This window comes from Pristiophorus japonicus, chromosome 8 (genome assembly GCF_044704955.1).
Source record: "Pristiophorus japonicus isolate sPriJap1 chromosome 8, sPriJap1.hap1, whole genome shotgun sequence".
Lineage (NCBI taxonomy): Eukaryota > Metazoa > Chordata > Chondrichthyes > Pristiophoridae > Pristiophorus > Pristiophorus japonicus.
This window is the reverse complement of record NC_091984.1, coordinates 113,748,480-113,768,766: the sequence shown is the minus strand read 5'-3', so window position 1 is coordinate 113,768,766 and position 20,287 is coordinate 113,748,480. Positions and strand designations below refer to the sequence as shown.

At 45.0% G+C, this 20,287-nt stretch overlaps 1 protein-coding gene across 3 annotated transcripts in view; it reads right to left on the bottom strand.

The window, feature by feature from the left end:
• The window catches only part of LOC139268148 (potassium channel subfamily T member 2), a 1,179,460-nt gene that overhangs the window by 139,817 nt on the left and 1,019,356 nt on the right, over positions 1 to 20,287 (bottom strand). For all 3 annotated transcript variants that reach the window (XM_070886186.1, XM_070886187.1, XM_070886188.1), the window contains one exon: positions 5,030 to 5,336. In XM_070886186.1, coding sequence (XP_070742287.1) covers positions 5,030 to 5,336 — 307 coding nt within the window. The remainder of the gene's footprint in view (positions 1 to 5,029; positions 5,337 to 20,287) is intronic.

Genomic DNA, 20,287 nt, shown 5'->3' with positions numbered 1-20,287 from the left:
GGCATTGTGGAGGTAATCACAGGGCTCATCAGTGTCGGTTCAGAGACTATGTGTGCAAAGGCTGCAGCACAAAGGGCCACCTCCAGCGAATGTGCAAAAGAGCTGTGACTCACCACGTGGAAGAGGAGTCAGCAGATGGCTGTGAATCCAGCACGGATTACTTGGAAATGGCTAGAGAGGCAGCTCAGTCCCAGGATGAAGTATATGGAGCATATACCTGCACCACAGATTGTCCTCCACTGATAATGGAAGTCAAGATAAATGGCGTTCCAGTCTTCATGGAAGTGGACACTTTAGCGCGTCAGTCAGTAATGAGCCAGGAAGCCTTTGAGAGGCTATGGAATGATCAAGCTGGACGACCCAAGCTGGTCCCGGTTCAGGCAAAGCTGCACACCTACATCAAGGAACTGATATCAGCTGTTGGTAGTGCGGATGTAAGTGTATCCCATGATGGCGTGGTGCACAATTTACCATTGTGGATTGTTTCAGGTGATGGATCAATGCTACTTGGAAGAAGATAGATGGGGAAGATTCATTGGAACTGGGAAGACTTCATCCCTCCAGCGATCAACGTCCCCCGTGATCAGAGGCAGAGCAAGCCCCCACCTTTGGTGGGACCAGGTACTGGAGAGCAGATCCGCGCAACCCTCAAGGCACAGACCGCTCATCACGACTCATGATCCGGCCGAGATGACCCGGTTCAGTGGCAGGACTCCTGGGGAGGAAGACTGGATTCGAGGGCACCTTCCCAGCTTCGTTTGCAGAATCCCTGGGAAAGAAGATCGCGGCAGTCGACATCGTGGACAGGGAAAAGGTGGCGTCCAAACCACGAGGTGCAGCGCTAATGGAGCAACGACAAGTAGTTCCATGCAAGGAAGACGATTGGGGTAAAAGTAGTAAGGCCATTTTAAAGGAGACTTGCAACCCGCCATTTTTGAATGAACTGCTTGAAATTGATAACCAATGTAAAAGTCCAGCTGTAACGAGCAAAATGTTGTTGAACGATGTCAGATGCAAATTGCAATCAGCCAATGTAGCAGGCGAACATCTAACGGTCGTATACAGGTCCAGCATGCTACGCAACGCTGCAGCCTGCGTTCCCGGAACCAGAGCGATGTATCATAAAGTGTCCTCACAGCTGACAGAAGTGGACAAGCTGAGGAGTAAATGATCCCTGGAGAGGAGAGGCACCAGTAGCGACACCCTGCCTCAGATCGGTTTAACATTGCAGGCACCCGATGGCATGAACCGCCACGGGCCAGAAACAGTAAACTGCACCTATGCTCTCAGTCGCCAAGATCCCAAACTAGAGAGTGCTCACAACGGTGCCCTCAAGGAAAGCGAGTCAGCAGTCCCCTACGAACTGCTAGACAAGACAAGGCAGCCCCACCGTCGCTTAGACGAAACGCTCACTCGCTCAGACTGCTTCCCAGGGAGCAGCAGCGACACTGTGCAAACAAAAAGGACAGGGAGGTCACAGACACATCAGCTGTCTTTGGACCTGCCTGACACTAGGAGTAACGACAAGAGCCCTGAGCTCCGGCAACTCAAGCAAAATGAGCTCACCTCGCCCACAGACCCACTAGCATGGGGCGCTGTGCCGCCACCAGACGACCCGGATCTCATCCGGCCGTGCTGGAACTAAACTGTCCTTGTGTACCTGTACTGATATACCTGCACTGATCATGTAAATGTACCTCACAAAAAGAAACACAACTGTAATCCACCCAATAAATGTACCAAGATGTAAATATAAAACCCATGTGATGAACTTGAATGCAACTTGCATGTAACGGGCCATTAGCATGATCTCTGTGTGGGGGGGCAGAATGGAGTAGTCATGGACTCACAACCAGAAACCACTGGGACCTCAACTGGCAACAAATCTCACCACCAACCCACCCAAGCTAGAAGTGACTCTTCAATGGTCAACCAGGAAAAGCAAAGCCTAGGTCACCATCAATGTATGAGTCAATTTGCATTAAAGACTTGGGGGAAAGTGATGTCATGTATGTAGACCATGTATACTAACTGTATAGTCACATAAGGTGTGCCACCTGAGGGCACTGCGGTGGGAGACCTGAGGGTCACCTGCATAGGTGTGCAGGGCCCAGTATAAAAGGCTGCCCACCATGCTTGTGCCTCACTCTGGAGTTACAATAAATGGGACTAAGGTCACAACAGATCAAGTACAATACTAGACCTCGTGGAGTCATTCATAAGAGTATTAAAGACATAACAGGTGCAAGATCCATTTTCTCGCCGGGCGATATTTTTTAACTTTAATTATGGAAATTTTCATCAGCATTAGTTGCAGAACGTTAGCGATTTTTCTGGGCAGCAATCGGGCATTGAGGGCTTTACGGAAAGTCTAGCCCTCGGCTCTTTTGTTTATAAGTAGTATTTAGGTAATATTTTATAATAAGTTGTGAATGTTGTATTTTTGGAGAGTTTGGAATGGATGTTTGTCCTACAGAAAACCCTGGCAAGCTGTTAGGATGGGAGAAACTCCGGGGCGAGGGTGGGTGGGGAGCACACTCAATTCGCCATTGAATATGTACATATTTTAAAATATGATCAGCTTTCACCCGATCCCAGAAAATTATATCTGTCGCCCTATGACAGGTAATGTACAACCTAAAAGTTATTAAAGGAATGAATGTGCTTGAAATATGTTTGAGAACACCGTACTATAAATGTAAGATAATAGGTGGCTGACAGTGAGTTATATGGCAGTAATTCAATTGAGTGATTCCGTTGTCATAAACCATGCGATCAACGTCTAGCAATTTCCGCATATCAGCAGATCTGCTCAACTGAACTCATGGCTCAAGTTGTCTCTATAATATATGAATTCGATGTTCACTTTATCATTTTACTTCCTTTTTGACATTATGGAGGAGATGTATTAAACATGGTAGAGTTAAAAGGTAGTAAGCCAACATCGGATCCAACTAAACAATGGAGTTTAAGACATACGAGTTTGAAAACATATCTATGGCTTGTATACTTTATTAAAATCTATACATAGGAACAGGAGTAGGCCATTCAGCCCATTCGAGCCTGCTCCGTCATGCAATGATTTCATGGCTGGTCTGTATTGCAACTTCATTTCCCCACCTTTAACCAGATGTAATCCTTGATTTGTAGTGAATCAGCCAAACCCAATCAGAACAGTTGCACTACTTTGGTCTCAGAATTTCCAGATTAGAAGAAAAATAAATGAGCAGGGATCCCACTCTTGATTGCCACTCAGTGATCCTCTGCTGGAAGTTTGTGTATAGATATCAGGTGAGACCTGGATTGGACATGGCTGTGACAGTCCCTAAAATTAAGCAGCTTAAAGTCACTGTCCAAGATCACTGAAGAAAAATAGCAACGTGGTTGTGGTACCAACAGGTTCTGGCCAACCATGAGGTGCTCTTCAAGACAAGAGGAGAGAACCACAGGGAAGTTTGAATAGCGGGTCATATCTGGAGTCAAAATGACAAATTTGTATAGAATAATGTAACCGTGTAGAATAAGCTGGCAATTCAAAGCTGGTATGAAAGTGAAACACTTCATCTAAATATTGTGTTACAGCTTCCACTTGCTCCTAAGACTGTATTAATTTTTACAATTTAGACTATATTTTAGCGCAATGTACTTTTAAAGTCGATTGATCTTACCTGTGACTTCATTTTTCCTTGATATACATGCTATGCTGACTGCTATCAATGAAAGGGTATTATAACCCTTTGATCATCACAGGCAGTCCCTCGTGGTCGAGGATGACTTGCTTCCACACTAGAAATGAGTACTCTGGTGACTGATTAACTCATTTTAAATGGTGGAAGATGCCTGTGCATGAATTCTTTTAACAGGGGTGGCCGTTGCACACCAGCTACCACACGGGCTTGATGGAGCAAGGTCTTGGTCCAGTGGTAGGGGGATTCAAGACGACTGGAGACTAGGCTCTGCCGCATCTGCCAATACATGCACACAAACTCAAACATACTCCTACTGTCCTCCTTTCTTCCTTCCTCAGTCAAAGGAGCAGTTTGGAGCAAGAGGTCCATGAAATCTGTCCCATGAAGTCGGGTTTTGTTTTTATTTTGATTTGCCCACAGCTCTAGCCTCGTGCTCCAAACTATAACCCTTTGTGATGCAAGTAAATTCAGCATTACATTATCATGTGACTGGTAAAAGGTATAAACATGTTTTATTCTGCAGCACGTTAGCAGGTTATCATGTGCACCATAAATATCATAATAAAATCAAAATGGGATACAGGATGCAAGGGTACCCCCTAGGGATACACATTTACAAATCATTAAAAGTAGCAACGCAAGTTAACTAGACCATAAAATATGCAAACAAAACACTGGGGTTCATTTGTAGAGGAACAGAATTGATTAGCAGGGAAGTTCTGTTAAATTTGTATACAATCTTGGTTAGACCACACTTAGACTACTTTGTATAGTTCTGGTTTCCCTATTACAAAAATGATGTAGTAGCACTGGAGAAGGGGCAAAAAAGATTTACAAGGATGATACCAGAAGTGTGAGGTTATACCTATCAGAAGCAATTGAAAAGGCTGGGGCTCCTTTCTCTAAAAAAAAGAGAAGGCTGAGGGGTAACCTAATCGAGGTCTTTAAAATTAGAAGGGGTTTGATAGGGCAGACACAGAGAAGATATTTCCACTTGTGAATGAGTCTAAAACTAGGAGCCATTAATAAGATAATCATTAATAAATCCAATAAAGAATTCAGAAGAAACCTCTTTCTCCAGAGACTGGTTAATACAGGGTATGTAGAATTTGCTGCCACATGAAGTAGTTGAGGCAAATATCATAGATGCATTTATGAGAAGCTAGATAAGTTCATGAGGGAGAAAGCAATAAAGGATATGCAGATAGGGTGAGATGAAGTAGGGTGGGGAGCAAGCTTGTGTGGAGCATAAAACTGGCATAGACCAATTGGGCTGAATGGCCTGTTCTTGTGCTGTAAATTCTATGTAAAACAAACTAGTAGTAGTTAATAGGCCTTACCATAACCTGTTGTTGAAAGGCCTAGATGCTTCATTCGGGTTTTTACTAGTTCAGCCAGTTCTTGTCTCTCTGACCTTTTGCATAACGTCATGCGCTGACGATTAATCCTTTCTGTTACTTTATTGGAGTGTTTTGGTGCTTTTCTGCTAAGCCGCCTTGCCCATTGCATGCTTTTACGCCTCAGTAAGGGATGATCTGATTGGTCACTGGATGTAGAGTTCCGGTGGTAGTGGTTGGTGCGATAACTCATGTGCTCTTTGGTATCTTTCGTATCTTCCCAGTCCTCAACGCTAATGGATACTTGCGACTGAAAGAGAATCAATATTTTAATAATAAGCTTTAAACTAAATAACATAAAAGATACATCTCTATAATTAGAATTTTTAATCTATGTTAAATGTGCAAATGGGATAGAAATTTATGTTGGTTCATTTTCGGGGTGGGACAAGACTGATAAATTGGTGAGGGGCCCTCATTATAATGCAATTACCGGGCTGCCAGCATTAGCTCTGCTGTTGATTAACAGCTTGCCTAGTTGGGGTTTTCAATTTCCGTTGTTCCTCTCGCTAGTTAAAGCCAGACCTTGGCTGCTCAGGAGACAGCAGGAGGAGCAGATAATTCAAGGGCCCCTCACTTTGTCAATACTGCAATGGAGGTCCTGGTGGAGGAGGTTGGCAGGAGGAGGGACGGCCACCAAGTGGCAGGAGGTTTACCCACCAAGCTGCTCGGCAGTAGTGGGCACAGGTGGCGGAGGCCGTCAATGCCGTTAACATCGCCCCACAGACCTGGCTTCAATATAGGAAGAAGTTTAATGACGTGGCTAAGATTGCTAAGGTAAGATTCCTAACTCCGATCTCGCATCACTCTCTACAAAACTGCACTACCTGAAGTCTCAGCACTCACCACTCTGCCCTCCCCTCATTGCCAGAGATCTCCTCCATTCACTCCACCACAATTCACTCCAACTCTTTCTGCTCCTAATGCCACACTCTACACTTCCCACTCTCCTCACTAGTACTGCCCTTCACCTTCTCACACCTCTGCCAACTTTCACACTTCAGCAACACCATTTGACCTTGATGTGCACATACTCAAACCATCTCAACAGGCGACCAGAAACACTCTCCTTTCTGGCCATCAGTAATGGAGAGGAAGCAAGGACTGGAGGAGGCAGAGTATTCATTCAGGTCCTCTCCCCACTCAAGTGTTCTCCATTGGTGCATGTGGGGATAGGTCTTCCTCGTTATCAGCTTCTTCCTTGTCCCTTCTTTATTTTGTGTCTGCACTTTTTCCTCCTGTCTTGAGTGTCTGCTGTGGCTCAGTGGGTAGCACCCTCGCCTCTGAGTCAGTAGGTTGTGGGTTTGAGTCCCACTCCAGAGACTTGAGCACGAAAGATCTAGGCTGACAGTCCCAGAGGGAGGGCAGCACTGTCGGAGGTGCCGTCTTTCAGATGAGACGTTAAACCGAGCACTGTCTGCTCTCTCAGGTGGATGCAAAAGATCCCATGGCACTATTTCAAAGAAGAGTAGGGGAATTATGCCCGTGACCTGACAAATATTTATCCCTCAATCAACATGACAAAAAACAGATTATCTGATTATTATCACAATGCTATATGTGGGAGCTTGCTGTGCACATATTGGCTGCTGCGTTTCCTTCATCATCATCATAGGCAGTCCCTCCAAATCGAGGAAGACTTGCTTCCACTCTAAAAGTGAGTTCTCAGGTCACTGTACAGTCCAATACGGGAATTACAGTTTCTGTCACAGGTGGAGCAGACAGTGGTTGGTGGAAAGGTTAGGTGGGGAGCCTGGTTTGCCGCACTCTCCTTCCACTGTCTTAGCTTGATTTCTGCATGCTCTCGAAGACAAGACTCAAGGTGCTCAGCGCCCTCCCGGATGCTCTTCCTTCACTTTGGGCTGTCTTGAGTCAGGGATTCCCAGGTGCCAGTGGGGATGTTGCACGTTATCAAGGAGGCTTTGATGGTTTCCTTGAAATGTTTCCTCTGCCCACCTGGGGCTTGCTTGCAATGTAGGTGTTCCAAGTAGATCACTTGCTTAGCAAATCTTGTGTCAGGCATGCGGACGATATGGCCTGCCCAATGGAGCTGGTCGAGTGTGGTCAGTGCTTCGATGGCCTGAGCAAGAACACTGACGTTGGTGCGTCTATCCTCCCAGTGGATTTGCAGGATCTTGCGGAGGCAGTGCTGGTGGTACTTCTCCAGCGCTTTAAGGTGTCTACTGTAAATAGTCCACGTCTTTGAGCTATATAGGAGGGCGGGTATCACTACTGCCCTGTAGAACATAAGCTTTGCCAGATTTGAGGTCCTGGTCGTCAAACACTCTCTTCCTCAGGTGACCGAAGGCTGCGCTGGTACACTGGAGGCAGTGTTGGACCTCGTCATCGAAGTCTGCACTTGCTGATAGTAGGCTCCCGAGGTATGGAAAATGGTCCACGTTGTCCAAGGTCGCACTGTGGATTTGATGACCGGGGTGCAGAGCTGTGCGGCGGGGTCAGGTTGGCGGAGGATCTTTGTCTTCTGGAAGTTTAGTGTAAGGCCCATGCTTTCGTACGCCTCGGTGAAGATGTTGCCGATGGCTTGGAGTTCGGCCTCTGAATGTGCAGACGCAAGCATCGTCCATGTAATGTAGTTCATTACAACAGTGACTACACTCCAAAAGTACTTAATTGGCTGTAAAGCACTTTGAGATGTCCAGCAGCCATGAAAGGGGCAATATAAATACAAGTCTTTATTTTCTTTTCTTGTTTGTTTTGGCTCTAAGGCTTGGCCTTCTGAATGGTTTAATTTTCTAGCATGCAGCAAGACTACTTGGGGCTATACTACAGGACTCTACCCAATTGATCCATGTACCAAAACTTTTGTTTGGGGTCAACTATGTTTTTTTTTCATTGAGAGCTCTGGTATGAGCATGATTCTCCTGTCTCCAAGGAGCTAGACTGACATCCGCTGATCCGAGTCGAAGACAGGGGATATGAGTATTTGCGTAGTCTGAAGACGCCATGACTATTGCCAGGCCACCGGGCACAGACTTGCTGAATGCACTGCCTATGGTCACACACTAGCCGAGCAGTCAAGGGGTGGAACCCTTTCCTATTATAAAACATGGTTGGTTCACAATATGGAAAATGTAGGGTAACACGTGTGCTATCAACGAGACCTTGTATCTGGGGAAATCTAGCGATGCGGGCAAATCTGAGAGCTCTCCCTTCCTAACCAACAGCCTCTATGGGGAAGGTGATGTATTGCTGTCACCTTGAAAGGAGGGCATCCATCATCTGCTTGCTGGCCGTATGGATAGCAAACTTACTGATGTTGCTAATGCCACCTGTTGCAGCCTGGAATGAGTCTGGGGCAGAGAAGTTGAGAGCCACCATTACTTCGACAGCAACAGGCAGTGCTGTGTGTGCCCTGGTGTTTGGCCCCAATTCTTGCTGCCACAGGTGATGTAGATCAGTGACTACTTGCCTGCTGAAGTACAGCCTCCTCACATACTGCTCCTCTGACATTTTGAGGTATGACATTCTGTTCTGGAAAACCTACATGGAGTAACGGCACCTTAACCCTTGCCTCCTTCGTCATCTTCTTTGAACCTACACAGGTCTTTGCTGTCATGTTGCTGTTGTCACCACTGTGGCAGCCTCAGTGGTAATCCCAGCAACATGCCCACCTTTTCTGGTACACATGCAGCCAATGAAGTCAACAGCACAGCTGCAGCCAAGAGTCAGCACTCCAACTGCTCTGGACTCAGAACTACTGCCAAAACAGCCCTAAAATTGCTCCAAACATCCCCAGTAGCCAAAAACGGCTTGCCAGTGACTTACATTCAAAAAGGCAGGAATCCCTTTAAAAAGCACTCCTTCAGCCAACTTCCCAAGTGTTGGTGCCATGTTTTCTGGGCAGGTATAGGAAAACAGGAATACAAGGCTTACAGGTACCAATTTTAAAAGGGTTCCTCGTTCAGTGCAGGACCCCTATTACATAATTTAATGAGGCAAGCATTAATTTCTGCTGCCGGGGACCCAATATGGCAGTGGCCACTTTTGTAGGCATTTCCACTGCTCAACGTCCGACTGCGAAATTTGTACATCCAGTGCTGAATATGCGTTTGAAAACTCAGCTGGACGCAAAGGAATTTCTACCCCATTTATTCTCTATTTTTACTAAACAACTTCTTTATCCATTTAAAGCATAAACAAGTCACATAAAAATGTGTTCCGAAACTGATAAAACAGTCCAGATGATTCCATCACAATTAGAAGATACATGCAAGTGGATCTTTTAACAAGAATCAATGGGGATGGATATTGACTTTGTCCCACAGTGTAAAATGGGTGACAGCAAATCAGCAGCCCATTTTACATCTTTCCCGATTTTTATTTCAATTCAAATCAATGGGGAGAGATATAAAACGGGCTGCTGATTCATTATCACACGTTTTACACTATCGCTCAAAGTCAGTATCTACCCCAATGATTTACTTTAAAAAATCATAAACTGCAGAGTCTTTTTATCAGACTGAATGATATTCATCAGGTGAAACATAACCACAAGGACATTTACCCTATTCACCAAAATGCTGACTTTTGACAAGAAGGGATATTGGCTCCTCCTTCAAAATATATCCTCCTGACAGTATATAAGAAAACATTAATAACTTGAGAATGCGGTGTCATTTTCTAATGAATTCCATCTTTTCTTGCATAATGTGAGCTATATTTACCAGGGAGACAATTACACTCGAGCTTCAGAATGATGTCTTTCCATCTCCTGCACTGCAAACCCTAATTATTTTTACAGTAGTATGGCTGGTTGGTATAGTAGATTGATAACTGTGGTTGCTGGAATTCATGCTGAACGGATCCAAAATACAATCAGTAATGTTTAAAGCAATGAAACCATTTATGGATATTGTTTCCTAAAGTCCAAACTACAATCACTATTTTTCCCATGTGAAGAAATTTACAACTTGTGAGGCATTAGATTATAATTTAGCTGCGGCCTAAATTAAATTTAGCATTTCAAATATGTTTATTTGACAATATAAGAAATGTCTATTCAACAGTTTGTGTCTTGTATTATTCATATGTCAAGCAATTACTTTATATATGTCACATTTGATGTATTATATGGCAACATTTGCAGAATCATAACACAACGTAATAAATAAAGGTTCATTCATCTTATTCATTCTTTATCAAATTCAGTCAACTTTATCTCCAAAAAACCTTATTTTATAATACCACAATGTTCAACTTTTATAGGACTTTACTCTGAATTTCACTCAAGCCAGGAACAAATTGTGAAATTCCCCATTACTGTATTTTCAATTAAAAGTGAATGTAATAAAACCTAATAAAAATGGTTCTGCAATGCCAGATTTTATGATATTTCAATAATTCTCTGACAGTATACACAGTGCAATATTTATTTTGACAGCTGTACCAAAACTGTAAAAGACAGATCAGATGGACATGACATTGGAAGATGAGATTAGAAATTATATAACCGCATTTAAAATTAAGAGGAGAAATATGAAATAAACTAATCAAACTCAAAGAGGATAAGACCCCTGTCCAGACGGATTATATCCACGCATATTAAAAGAATCTAGGGAAGAGATAGCAGAGGCATGATTATGCATACTTAATGATGTTAGAAAAAGGTAACATAATACTTATATTTAAGAAGGGAGATAAAACATGTCCAGAGAACTATAGACCAGTCAGTTTAACATCGGTGGGAGGAAAAATAGTGAAATCCATACTGAAGGAAAAAATAGAACATCTAGTGCTAGAGTTTCCTCTCAAATCGTCTATTTACCGCCCAGTTACCACCCAGAAATACGTTTCCTCTCAAATCGCCCATTTACCGCCCGGCAGTAAATTCCACAGTCATTACCACCGGGTGGTATTACCGCCCATATATTACCACCCAGATACCGCCCAAAATGGAAGTTTCATCATTAAGACCCGTTTACCACCGGACCTTAACATCCTGAAAAAGCAGGTCTTACTGGATCTTAAGTGGATGGTATAGACACAGATCTGACAGGTTTGTTTGATATTACACAGATCTTTATAGTTCTCCATAGTTTGATGTATTTTTAAATGGATTGTAGTATTTTCTAGTGTTCGGCAATAATATAAATGGTCTAATAAAACCTTATTTACTCCTTTAGTCTCTCTCACTCACTAGTCTCACTCACACTAGTCTCACTCACATTAGTCTCACTCACTCCCCAGTCTCTCCCCCCAAGTCTCTCCCCCCGCAGTCTCACTCACCCCCCAGTCTCTCTCACCCCCCCAGTCTCACTCACCCCCCAGTTTCTCTCCCCCCCCAGTCTCTCTCTCCCCCAGTCTCTTTCACCTCCCAGTCTGTCCCCCCCCCACCCCCACTGCGATCAATCTCCCCCCCACAGCGCTCTCTCTTTCCCCGCCTCCCACCCATAGCGATCTCTCTCCCCCCACAGTGATCTCCCTTCCCCCCTGCGACAGCGATCTCTCTCCCCCCTCCCCCTCCACAGCGATCTCTCCCTCCCACCACACAATCACACAGCGATCTCTCACCCCCCACCCACTCCCCACAGCGATCTCACTCTTCCCCGCCGCCCCCCCCCCCGTCCCCCCCACAGCGATCTCAGGCCGGCAGTCTCTGGCCTCTCGTTGGTGCCTCTCGGAGATGCGGAGCTTGACAGCCCCGTGCGCACAATTTGGGAGCCGAAGATTCCCGAGTCGATAGGCCATTTTTGCCGCACACTGCCCGCTGCACTTCGCTCCTGCACCACTTCCCCGCCGCCGACATGGAGCACCCGAAAACCGCGGGAGCGCGCACCAGCGGCATTCCGGCGGTTGAAAAAGATGCAACCGCCGGAACATCGCTAAGGATCAGGCAGGGGCGATTTAAAAGGAAAATCCAGCCCCTGGAAACCAAAAATATAATAATGAATAGATTTCAAAGGGGAAAGTCTTGCTTGACCAACCTCATTGAATTCTTAGAAGTAGTAACAGAGAATGTAGACAAGGTTAATGCATGGATGTAATTTATCTAGATTTCCAAAAGGCCTTCGAGAAGGTACCACATAACAGACTAATGAATAAGGTCAGACAATGCGGAGTCAGGGGACAAGTAGCAGAATAGATAGATAGCTGGCTTCAAGACAGAAAGTAGAGACTAGGAGTAAAGGGTAGCCATTTAGAGTGGCAGAAGGTGGAAAGCGGGGTCCCACAAGGATCAGTGCTGGGATCAATGTTATTCACAATTTATATTAACGATTTAGACTTTGGAATCAAAGGCACAATTTCTAAATTTGTGGATGACACCAAATTGGGAGGACAGCCAATACTGAGGAGGGCTGCAACAAATTACAAGAAGAAATGAATAAACTTGCAGAATGGGCATATCATTGGGAAATGAATTTCAACATAGATAAATGTGAGGTATTACATTTTGATAAGTAAAATAAGGAGGTTACATATTACTTTAAAGATAAAAATGTAAATGGGGTAGAAGAGCAAAGGGATCTCAGAATATAAATACACAAATCACTAAAAGTAGCAATGCAGTTTAATAAGCCCATAAAAAAGCAAACCAGGCACTAGGGTTTATTTCTAGAGGAATAGAATTGAAAAGTAGAGAAGTTATGCTAAACGTGTATCAAACCTTGGTTAGAGCACCCTTGGAGCACTCTGTACAATTCTGGTCACCATATTATAAAAATGATATAGAGGCACTGCAGAGAGTGCAAAAAAACTTTACAAGGATGATACCAGAAATGTGAGGGCATACCCATCAGGAAAGAATGAACAGACTGGGTCTCTTTTCTCTTGAAAAGAGAAGACTGAGGGATGACCTAATAGAGGGCTTTAAAATTATGAAAGTCTTTGATAGAGTAGACACAGAAAGAGTGCTTCACTTGTGGGGAAGAGCAAACTAGAGGTCATCAATATAAGATAGTCACCAAGAAATCATATAGGGAGTTCAGAAGAAACTTAATTAACATAGAAATTTACAGAGCAGAAGGAGGCCATTTCGGCCCATCGCGTCCATGCCAGCCGAAAAAGAGCCCTTGGTCAGTAGCCCTGAAGGTTACTCATAAACCTATGAACAATGACGGAAAGGCAAAGAGCACCCAGCCCAACCAGTCCACCTCACACAACAGCGACACTCCTTATACTGAAACATTCTACACTTCGCCCTAACCGGAGCCATGTGATCTCCTGGGAGAGACAAAAACCAGATAAAAACCCAGGCCAATTTAGGGAGAAAAAATCTAGGAAAATTCCTCTCCAACCCATCCAAGTGATCAAAACTAGTCCAGGAGATCATCCTGGCTGTATTCGATTCCCTGCAGTACTTACCATTATATCTTCGCCGGCCAGATCACATGGCTCTGGTTAGGGTGAAGTATAGAATGTTTCATCCGGTCTAATCCCAATTATCAGCTCTAGGTTCGTAACCCTGCAGGTTACAGCACTTTAAGTGCCCATCCAACCATCTCTTAAAAGTGGTGAGGGTTTCTGCATCCACCACTCTTCCAGGCAGCGAGTTCCAGATCCCCACAACACTCTGCGTAAAGAAGTCCCCCACTCAAATCCCCTCTAAACCTTCCACCAACCACCTTAAAACTATGCCCCCTCATAATAGACCCTTCCACCAATGGAAATAGGCCCTTACTATCCATTATGTCCAGGCCCCTCAATATTTTGTACACCTCAATGAGGTCTCCTCTCAACCTCCTCTGTTCCAATGAGAACCAACCCAGCCTGTCCAATCTGTCCTCATAACTAAGATTCTCCATTCCAGGCAACATTCAAGGAAATCTCCTCTGCACCCTCTCTCGTGTATTCACATCCTTCCTATAATACGGCGACAAGAACTGCATGCAGTACTCCAGCTGTGGCCTAACCAAAGTATTATACAATTTAAGCACAACCTTCCTGCTCTTATATTCTATGCCTCGGCCAATAAAGGCAAGCATTCCGTATACCTTCTTAACCACCTTATCCACCCTGGCCTGCTACTTTCAGGGATCTGTGGACAAGCACTCCAAGGTACCTTTGTTCCTCTATACTATTAAGTGGCCTACCGCTTAATGTGTATACCCTTTCCTTATTAGCCCTCCCAAAGGGCATCACCTCACACTTCTCTGAATTAAATTCCATTTGCCATTGCTCTACCCACCTGACCAGTAGATTGATATCCTCCTGCAGCCCATGACTTTCCCCTTCTTAATCATACTCCCTATATTCAAATCTAAATCGTTGATGTACAGCACAAAAAGCAAAGGAACCCCACTGGAAACATCCTTCCAGTCACAAAAACATCCATCAACCATTACCCTTTGCTTCCTACCTCCAAGCCAATTTTGGATCCAACTTGCCACTTTGCTCTGGATCCCATGGGCTTTAACCTTCGTGACCAGTCTACCATGTGAGACCTTAACAAAAGCTTTGCTAAAGTCCATATACACTACATCGTACGCACTACCCTCATCGAGCCTCTTGGTTACCTCCTCAAAAAATTAAATCAGGTTAGTCAAACACAATCTTCCCTTAACAAATCTGTGCTGAGTGTCCCTAATTAAGCTTTGCCTTTCCAAATATAGATTTATCCTGTCTTTCAGGATTTTTTCCAATAATTTTCCCACCATTGAGGTTAGGCTGACAGACCTGTAATTACTCGGCCTATACCTTTCTCCCTTCTTAAACAAGGTTACTACATTAGCAGTTCTCCAATCCTCCGGCACCATGCCCAGATCCAAAGAGGGCTCGAAAATAATGGTCAAGGCTTCGACTATTTCCTCTTTTACTTCACTCAATAGCCTGGGATGCATTTCAGCCGGGCCTGGGAGCTTATCTACTTTCAAAGCTGCTAAACCCTCTCTCACTATATTTATTTCATCCAGAATATCACACACCTCCTTGACAGCAGTATCTGCATTGCCCTTTTCCTTTGTGAAAACAGATGCAAAGTATTCATTAAGAACCTTACCAACATCTTCCGCCTCCACACAAAGAGTACCCTCATGGTCTCTAATTGGCCCTACCCTTTCTTTAGTTACCCTCTTACTCTTAATATATTTATAGAATATGTTAGGGTTTTTCTTAATTTTATTAGCCAGGAATTTCTCGTGCTCTCTCTAATTTCTAATATCCTTTTTAATTTTGCCTCTTAACTTTCTATATTCCTCTAAAGATTCTATAGTATTTAACCGTTGGTACATGTCATAAGTGTCCCTTTTTTTCTTTATCCTCCCCTATAAGTCCCGAGACATCCAGGGGGCTCTAGAATTATTATTCCTAACCTTTTTCTTTAAGGGCAGATGTTTGGCCTGAGCCTTCCGGATCTCATCCTTGAATGCCTCCCACTGTTCCGACACTGATTTACCCACAAGTAGCTGCTTCCAGTCCACTGTGACCAAACCACTCCTTAACTTAGCAAAATTAGCTTTTCCCCAATTCAGGACTTTTATTCCAGGTCTATCCTTGTCCTTATCCATAACCAGCTTGAATCTGGCTGAATTATGGTCACTGGAACCCAAATGCTCTCCCACTAAAACTTTTTCAACCTGTCCGAGAGTGGTGAGAATGTGGAACTACTTTCAGTTTAGTTGCTGATTGATTTCTACTGTCTGTTGCTGAGTAGTGTCTGGTGGTTTGCACAGTTAATTCAAGTTGCTAATGTATACAGCAGGTAGTGTGGCAGGTGCTGAAGGACTTTGTCCTGATTTCAAGGATTCTGCACAGACCTCTTGCTCCAAGACATGGTGCACTAGTAGGCATTGCATTAGGCCTACAGCATGACAGGGAGAATGGGCAGAGGCGACACAGGGCAGGACAAGCTGCTGACAGGGAGGTGGAAGAGAGGGAGAAGAGCTTTCAGCAGGAGGCTATATCTGCCCAGGCTATTCAGGGAGCAATACTTCTACCTGAACCTGCTGCAGCCACAACTGCAACCTCAGAGCAGGGTGAGAAACACTTTGCCAGAGGCTGTAAATGTAATGGTTGCCATGAACCTTTATGCATCGGGATCCTTTCAGGCTGGAGCAGGAGATATTATCAACACTGCATAGTTTGCCCTGCACTGTTACATAAGGGAGGTAACTGAGGCTCTATATTCAAAGAGAGCTGAATACATTTCCTTTACTCTGGCCAGAGAACAGTAGGCAGAGCAAGCATTGGGTTTCACGAGGATTGTAGGCTTCCCCATGATGCAGGGTTCCACGGACTGCACTCTTTGCGGGCACCACATGTAAACTCTGAGATGTACCGCAACTGAAAAGGATTCTACTCCCTCAATGTTCAGGTGCATGACCATACTCAGCGAATCATACAGATGAGTGCCCGGTATCCTGGCAGCAGTCATGATGCCTTCATTCTGTGGCAGTCCACTGACCCATCTGCATTTCAGCCACCCTAATAATCCAGAGGGTGGCAACTGGGAGACAAGGGCTATCCGTTAACAACATGGCTGATGACACCAGTGTTCCACCCACGCACATGTAGTTAGCATTCATACAATGAAAGCCTTGCTGTCACACAAAATATCAAGCAAATCATTGGCATGCTGAAGCAATGCTTCTGCTGCCTGGACCGCTCTGGAGGAGTCCTGCAGTACTCGGCAGAGCAGGTGTTGAGATTCGTGGTGGTTTGCTGCCCGCTGCACAACCTCGCCATCAATGAGGGCACAGCCCTTGCCACTAACCATACGGCGATCAGCTGTGGAGTACCCTGGCTTCATGCTGCATAGATCACATCCAGTTTCAGGCACTAATGAATTTAGGCCCCTCTTTGTTCGAAGTATTGCCTCGTTGCTTATTCTTAAAAAAATAGAATGTGCCTTGGTTTTTGTTTACATTTTTTTTTGCACCTCAATAGATACGCGCCATGCAGGGTCTCCTTGCATCCAGGTTGCTATGGTGATGTAACTGATGGGAAATATCCTTGGGCATTCTAAACAAATATTTTGGATCAGTCTTTACGGTAGAGGACACTAACAATATTCTAACAATATTCCAACAGTGGATAGTCAAGGGGCTATAGGGAAGGAGGAACTTAACACAATCATAATCATTAAGGAGGTGGTACTCAGTAAGATAATTACACTAAAGGCAGATAAATCCCCTGGACCTGATGGCTTGTATCCTAGGGTCTTAAGAGAAGTAGCGGCAGGGATAGTGGATGCATTGGTTGTAATTTACCAAAATTCCCTGGATTCTGGGGAGGTCCCAGCAGATTGGAAAACTGCAAATGTAACGCCCCTATTTAAAAAAAGAGGCAGACAAAAAGCAGAAAACTATAGACCAGTTAGCCTAACATCTGTGGTTGGGAAAATGTTGGAGTCCATTATTAAAGAAGCAGTAGCAGGACATTTTGAAAAGCAAAATTCGGTCAGGCAGAGTCAACATGGATTTATGAAGGGGAAGTCATGTTTGACAAATTTACTGGAATTCTTTGAGGCTGTAACGAGCAGGGTGAATAAAGGGGAATCAGTAGATGTGGTGTATTTGGACTTCCAGAAGGCATTTGACAAGGTGCCACATAAAAGGTTACTGCACAAGATAAAAGTTCACAGGGTTGGGGGTAATATATTAGCATGGATAGAGGATTGGCTAACGAACAGAAAACAAAGAGTCGGGATAAATGGTTCATTCTCTGGTTGGCAATCAGTAACTAGTGGTGTGTCGCAGGGATCAGTGCTGGGACTCCAACTATTTACAATCTATATTAACAACTTGTAAGAAGGGACCGAGTGTAAAATAGCCAAGTTTCCTGACGATACAAAGATGGGAGGAAAAGCAATGTGTGAGGAGGACACAAAAAATCTCCAAAAGGACATAAACAGGCAAAGTGAGTGGGCAAAAATTTGGAGGATGGAGTATAATGTTGGAAAATGTGAGGTCATGCACTTTGGTAGAAAAAAATCAAAGAGCGGATTATTATTTAAGTGGAGAGAGATTGAAAGTGCTGCAGTACAGTGGGATCTGGGAATACTTGTGCAAGAAACGCAAAAGGTTAGTCTCATGTATGTAGACCACGTGTACTAACTGTATCGTCACATAAGGTGTGCCACCTAAGGGCACTGCGGTGGGAGACCTGAGGGTCACCTGAATAGATGTGCATAAAAGGCTGCCCACCATGCTTGTGCCTCACTCTAGAGTTACAATAAATGGGACTAAGGTCACAACAGCTTAAGTACAATGCTAGACCTCATGGAGTCATTCATAAGAGTATTAAAGACATAACAACTGGCAACGAGATTATGAACATTCATGCAAAAATGACTAACGTTGGTGCATTAGAAAAGTTCTCAGAGGGTGAAGATTGGGAAGCCTTTATGGAGCAGCTCGACCAATATTTCATAGCAAACGACCTGGTAGGCGGTGATCTGGCCACGCTGGCAGATAAGCGCAGAGCTATCCTGTTGACCAATTGTGGGCCCGCGGTCTACGGCCTCATCAGGGACTTGATTGCACCAGAGAAAACAATGACCAAGTCATACGAGGAGCTGAAAGTGCTAATTCAGGACCAACTCAAACCAAAGGAGAGCATCCTCACGGACAGGCATTGATTTTATACACTTCGCCGCCCCGAGGGCCAGGAAATCGCAAAGTACGCTGACGACCTCAGGAGGCTGGCAGGACCGTGTGAATTCAGCGCATCCCTTGCCGATGCATTGTGGGACGTCTTCATAATTGGCATCGGTCATAAGGCCCTTCTTCACAGGCTACTGTCTGCCGAAACCCCCTTCACTCTGCAGAAGGCCATCAGCATCAGCCAGGTGTTCATGACCTCAAGCTGCAGCTCCATGCAGATGATGACTCTCTCTCGACTCAAACCCGGCAAGTACTGTAAATAGAATGGCGCCTTTCACAGGCAGAACATGAATCTGCCCAGGGAAGAGCATACAGGCCCCCCGAGTCCTTTAACTCAGAGTCTGCTGAGGGGTGCAAACGTAAGTCGAGTAGCACCATGCTGGCGTTGCGGAGGTAATCACAGTGTCGGTTCAGAGACTATGTGTGCAAAGGTTGCAGCACAAAGGGCCACCTCCAGCGAATGTGCAAAAGAGCTGTGACTCACCACATGGAAGAGGAGTCAGCAGATGGCTGTGAATCCAGTGCAGATTACAAGGAGATGGCTAGAGAGGCAGCTCAGTCCCAGGACGAAGTGTATGGAGTATACACCTGCACCACAGATTGTCCTCCAGTGCTAATGGAAGTCGAGATAAATGGCGTTCCAGTCTTCATGGAAGTGGACACGGGGGCGAGTCAGTCAGTAATGAGCCAGGAAGCATTTAAGGGGCTATGGAATGATCAAGCTGAACGACCGCAAGCTGGTCCCGATTCAGGCAAAGCTGCGCACCTATACCAAGGAATTGATATCAGTTGTTGGCAGTGCGGATGTAAGTGTATCCCATGATGGCGCAGTGCAAATTTACCATTGTGGATTGTTTCAGGTGATGGATCGACGCTACTTGGAAGAAGATGGATGGGGAAGATTCATTGGAACTGGGAAGTCTTCATCCCTCCAGCGATCAATGTACCCCTTGCTCAGAGGCAGAGCAAGCTCCCACTTTTGGTTGGACCAGGCACCAGAGAGCAGATCCGCGTAGCCCCTGAGGCACAGACCGCTCATCACGACTGCGTGGCGGTGATCCGGCCGAGACGACCAGAACACACCTTCCCGGTTTCAATGGCAGGACTCCTGGGGAGGAAGGTTGGATCCGAGGGCGCCTTGCCAGCTTCAGTGGCAAAATCCCTGGGAAAGAAGATCGTGGCAGTCGACATCATGGACAGGGAAAAGATGCTGTCCAAACCATGAGGTGCAGTGCTAATGGAGCAAAGACATGTGATTCCATGCAAGGAAGGCGATTGGGGTAATAGTAGTGAGGCCATTTTAAAGGAGGCCAGCAACCCGCCATTTTTGAATGAACTGCTTGAAATTGGTAACCAATGTAAAAGTCCAGTTGTAACGAGCAAAATGTTGTTGAGCGATGTCGGGTGCAAATTGCAATCAGCCAAATTTGCGGGCGAATACAGGTCCAGTGGGCTACCCAATGCTGTAGCCTGCATCCCTGGGACCAGAACGATGTATTATAAAGTATCCCCACAGCTGACAGAAGTAGACAAGCCACAGAGTAAACAATCCCCAGAGGCCCCTTGGGGAAGAGTGACCATAATATGGTGGAATTCTGCATTAGGATGGAGAATGAAACAGTTAATTCAGAGACCAAGGTCC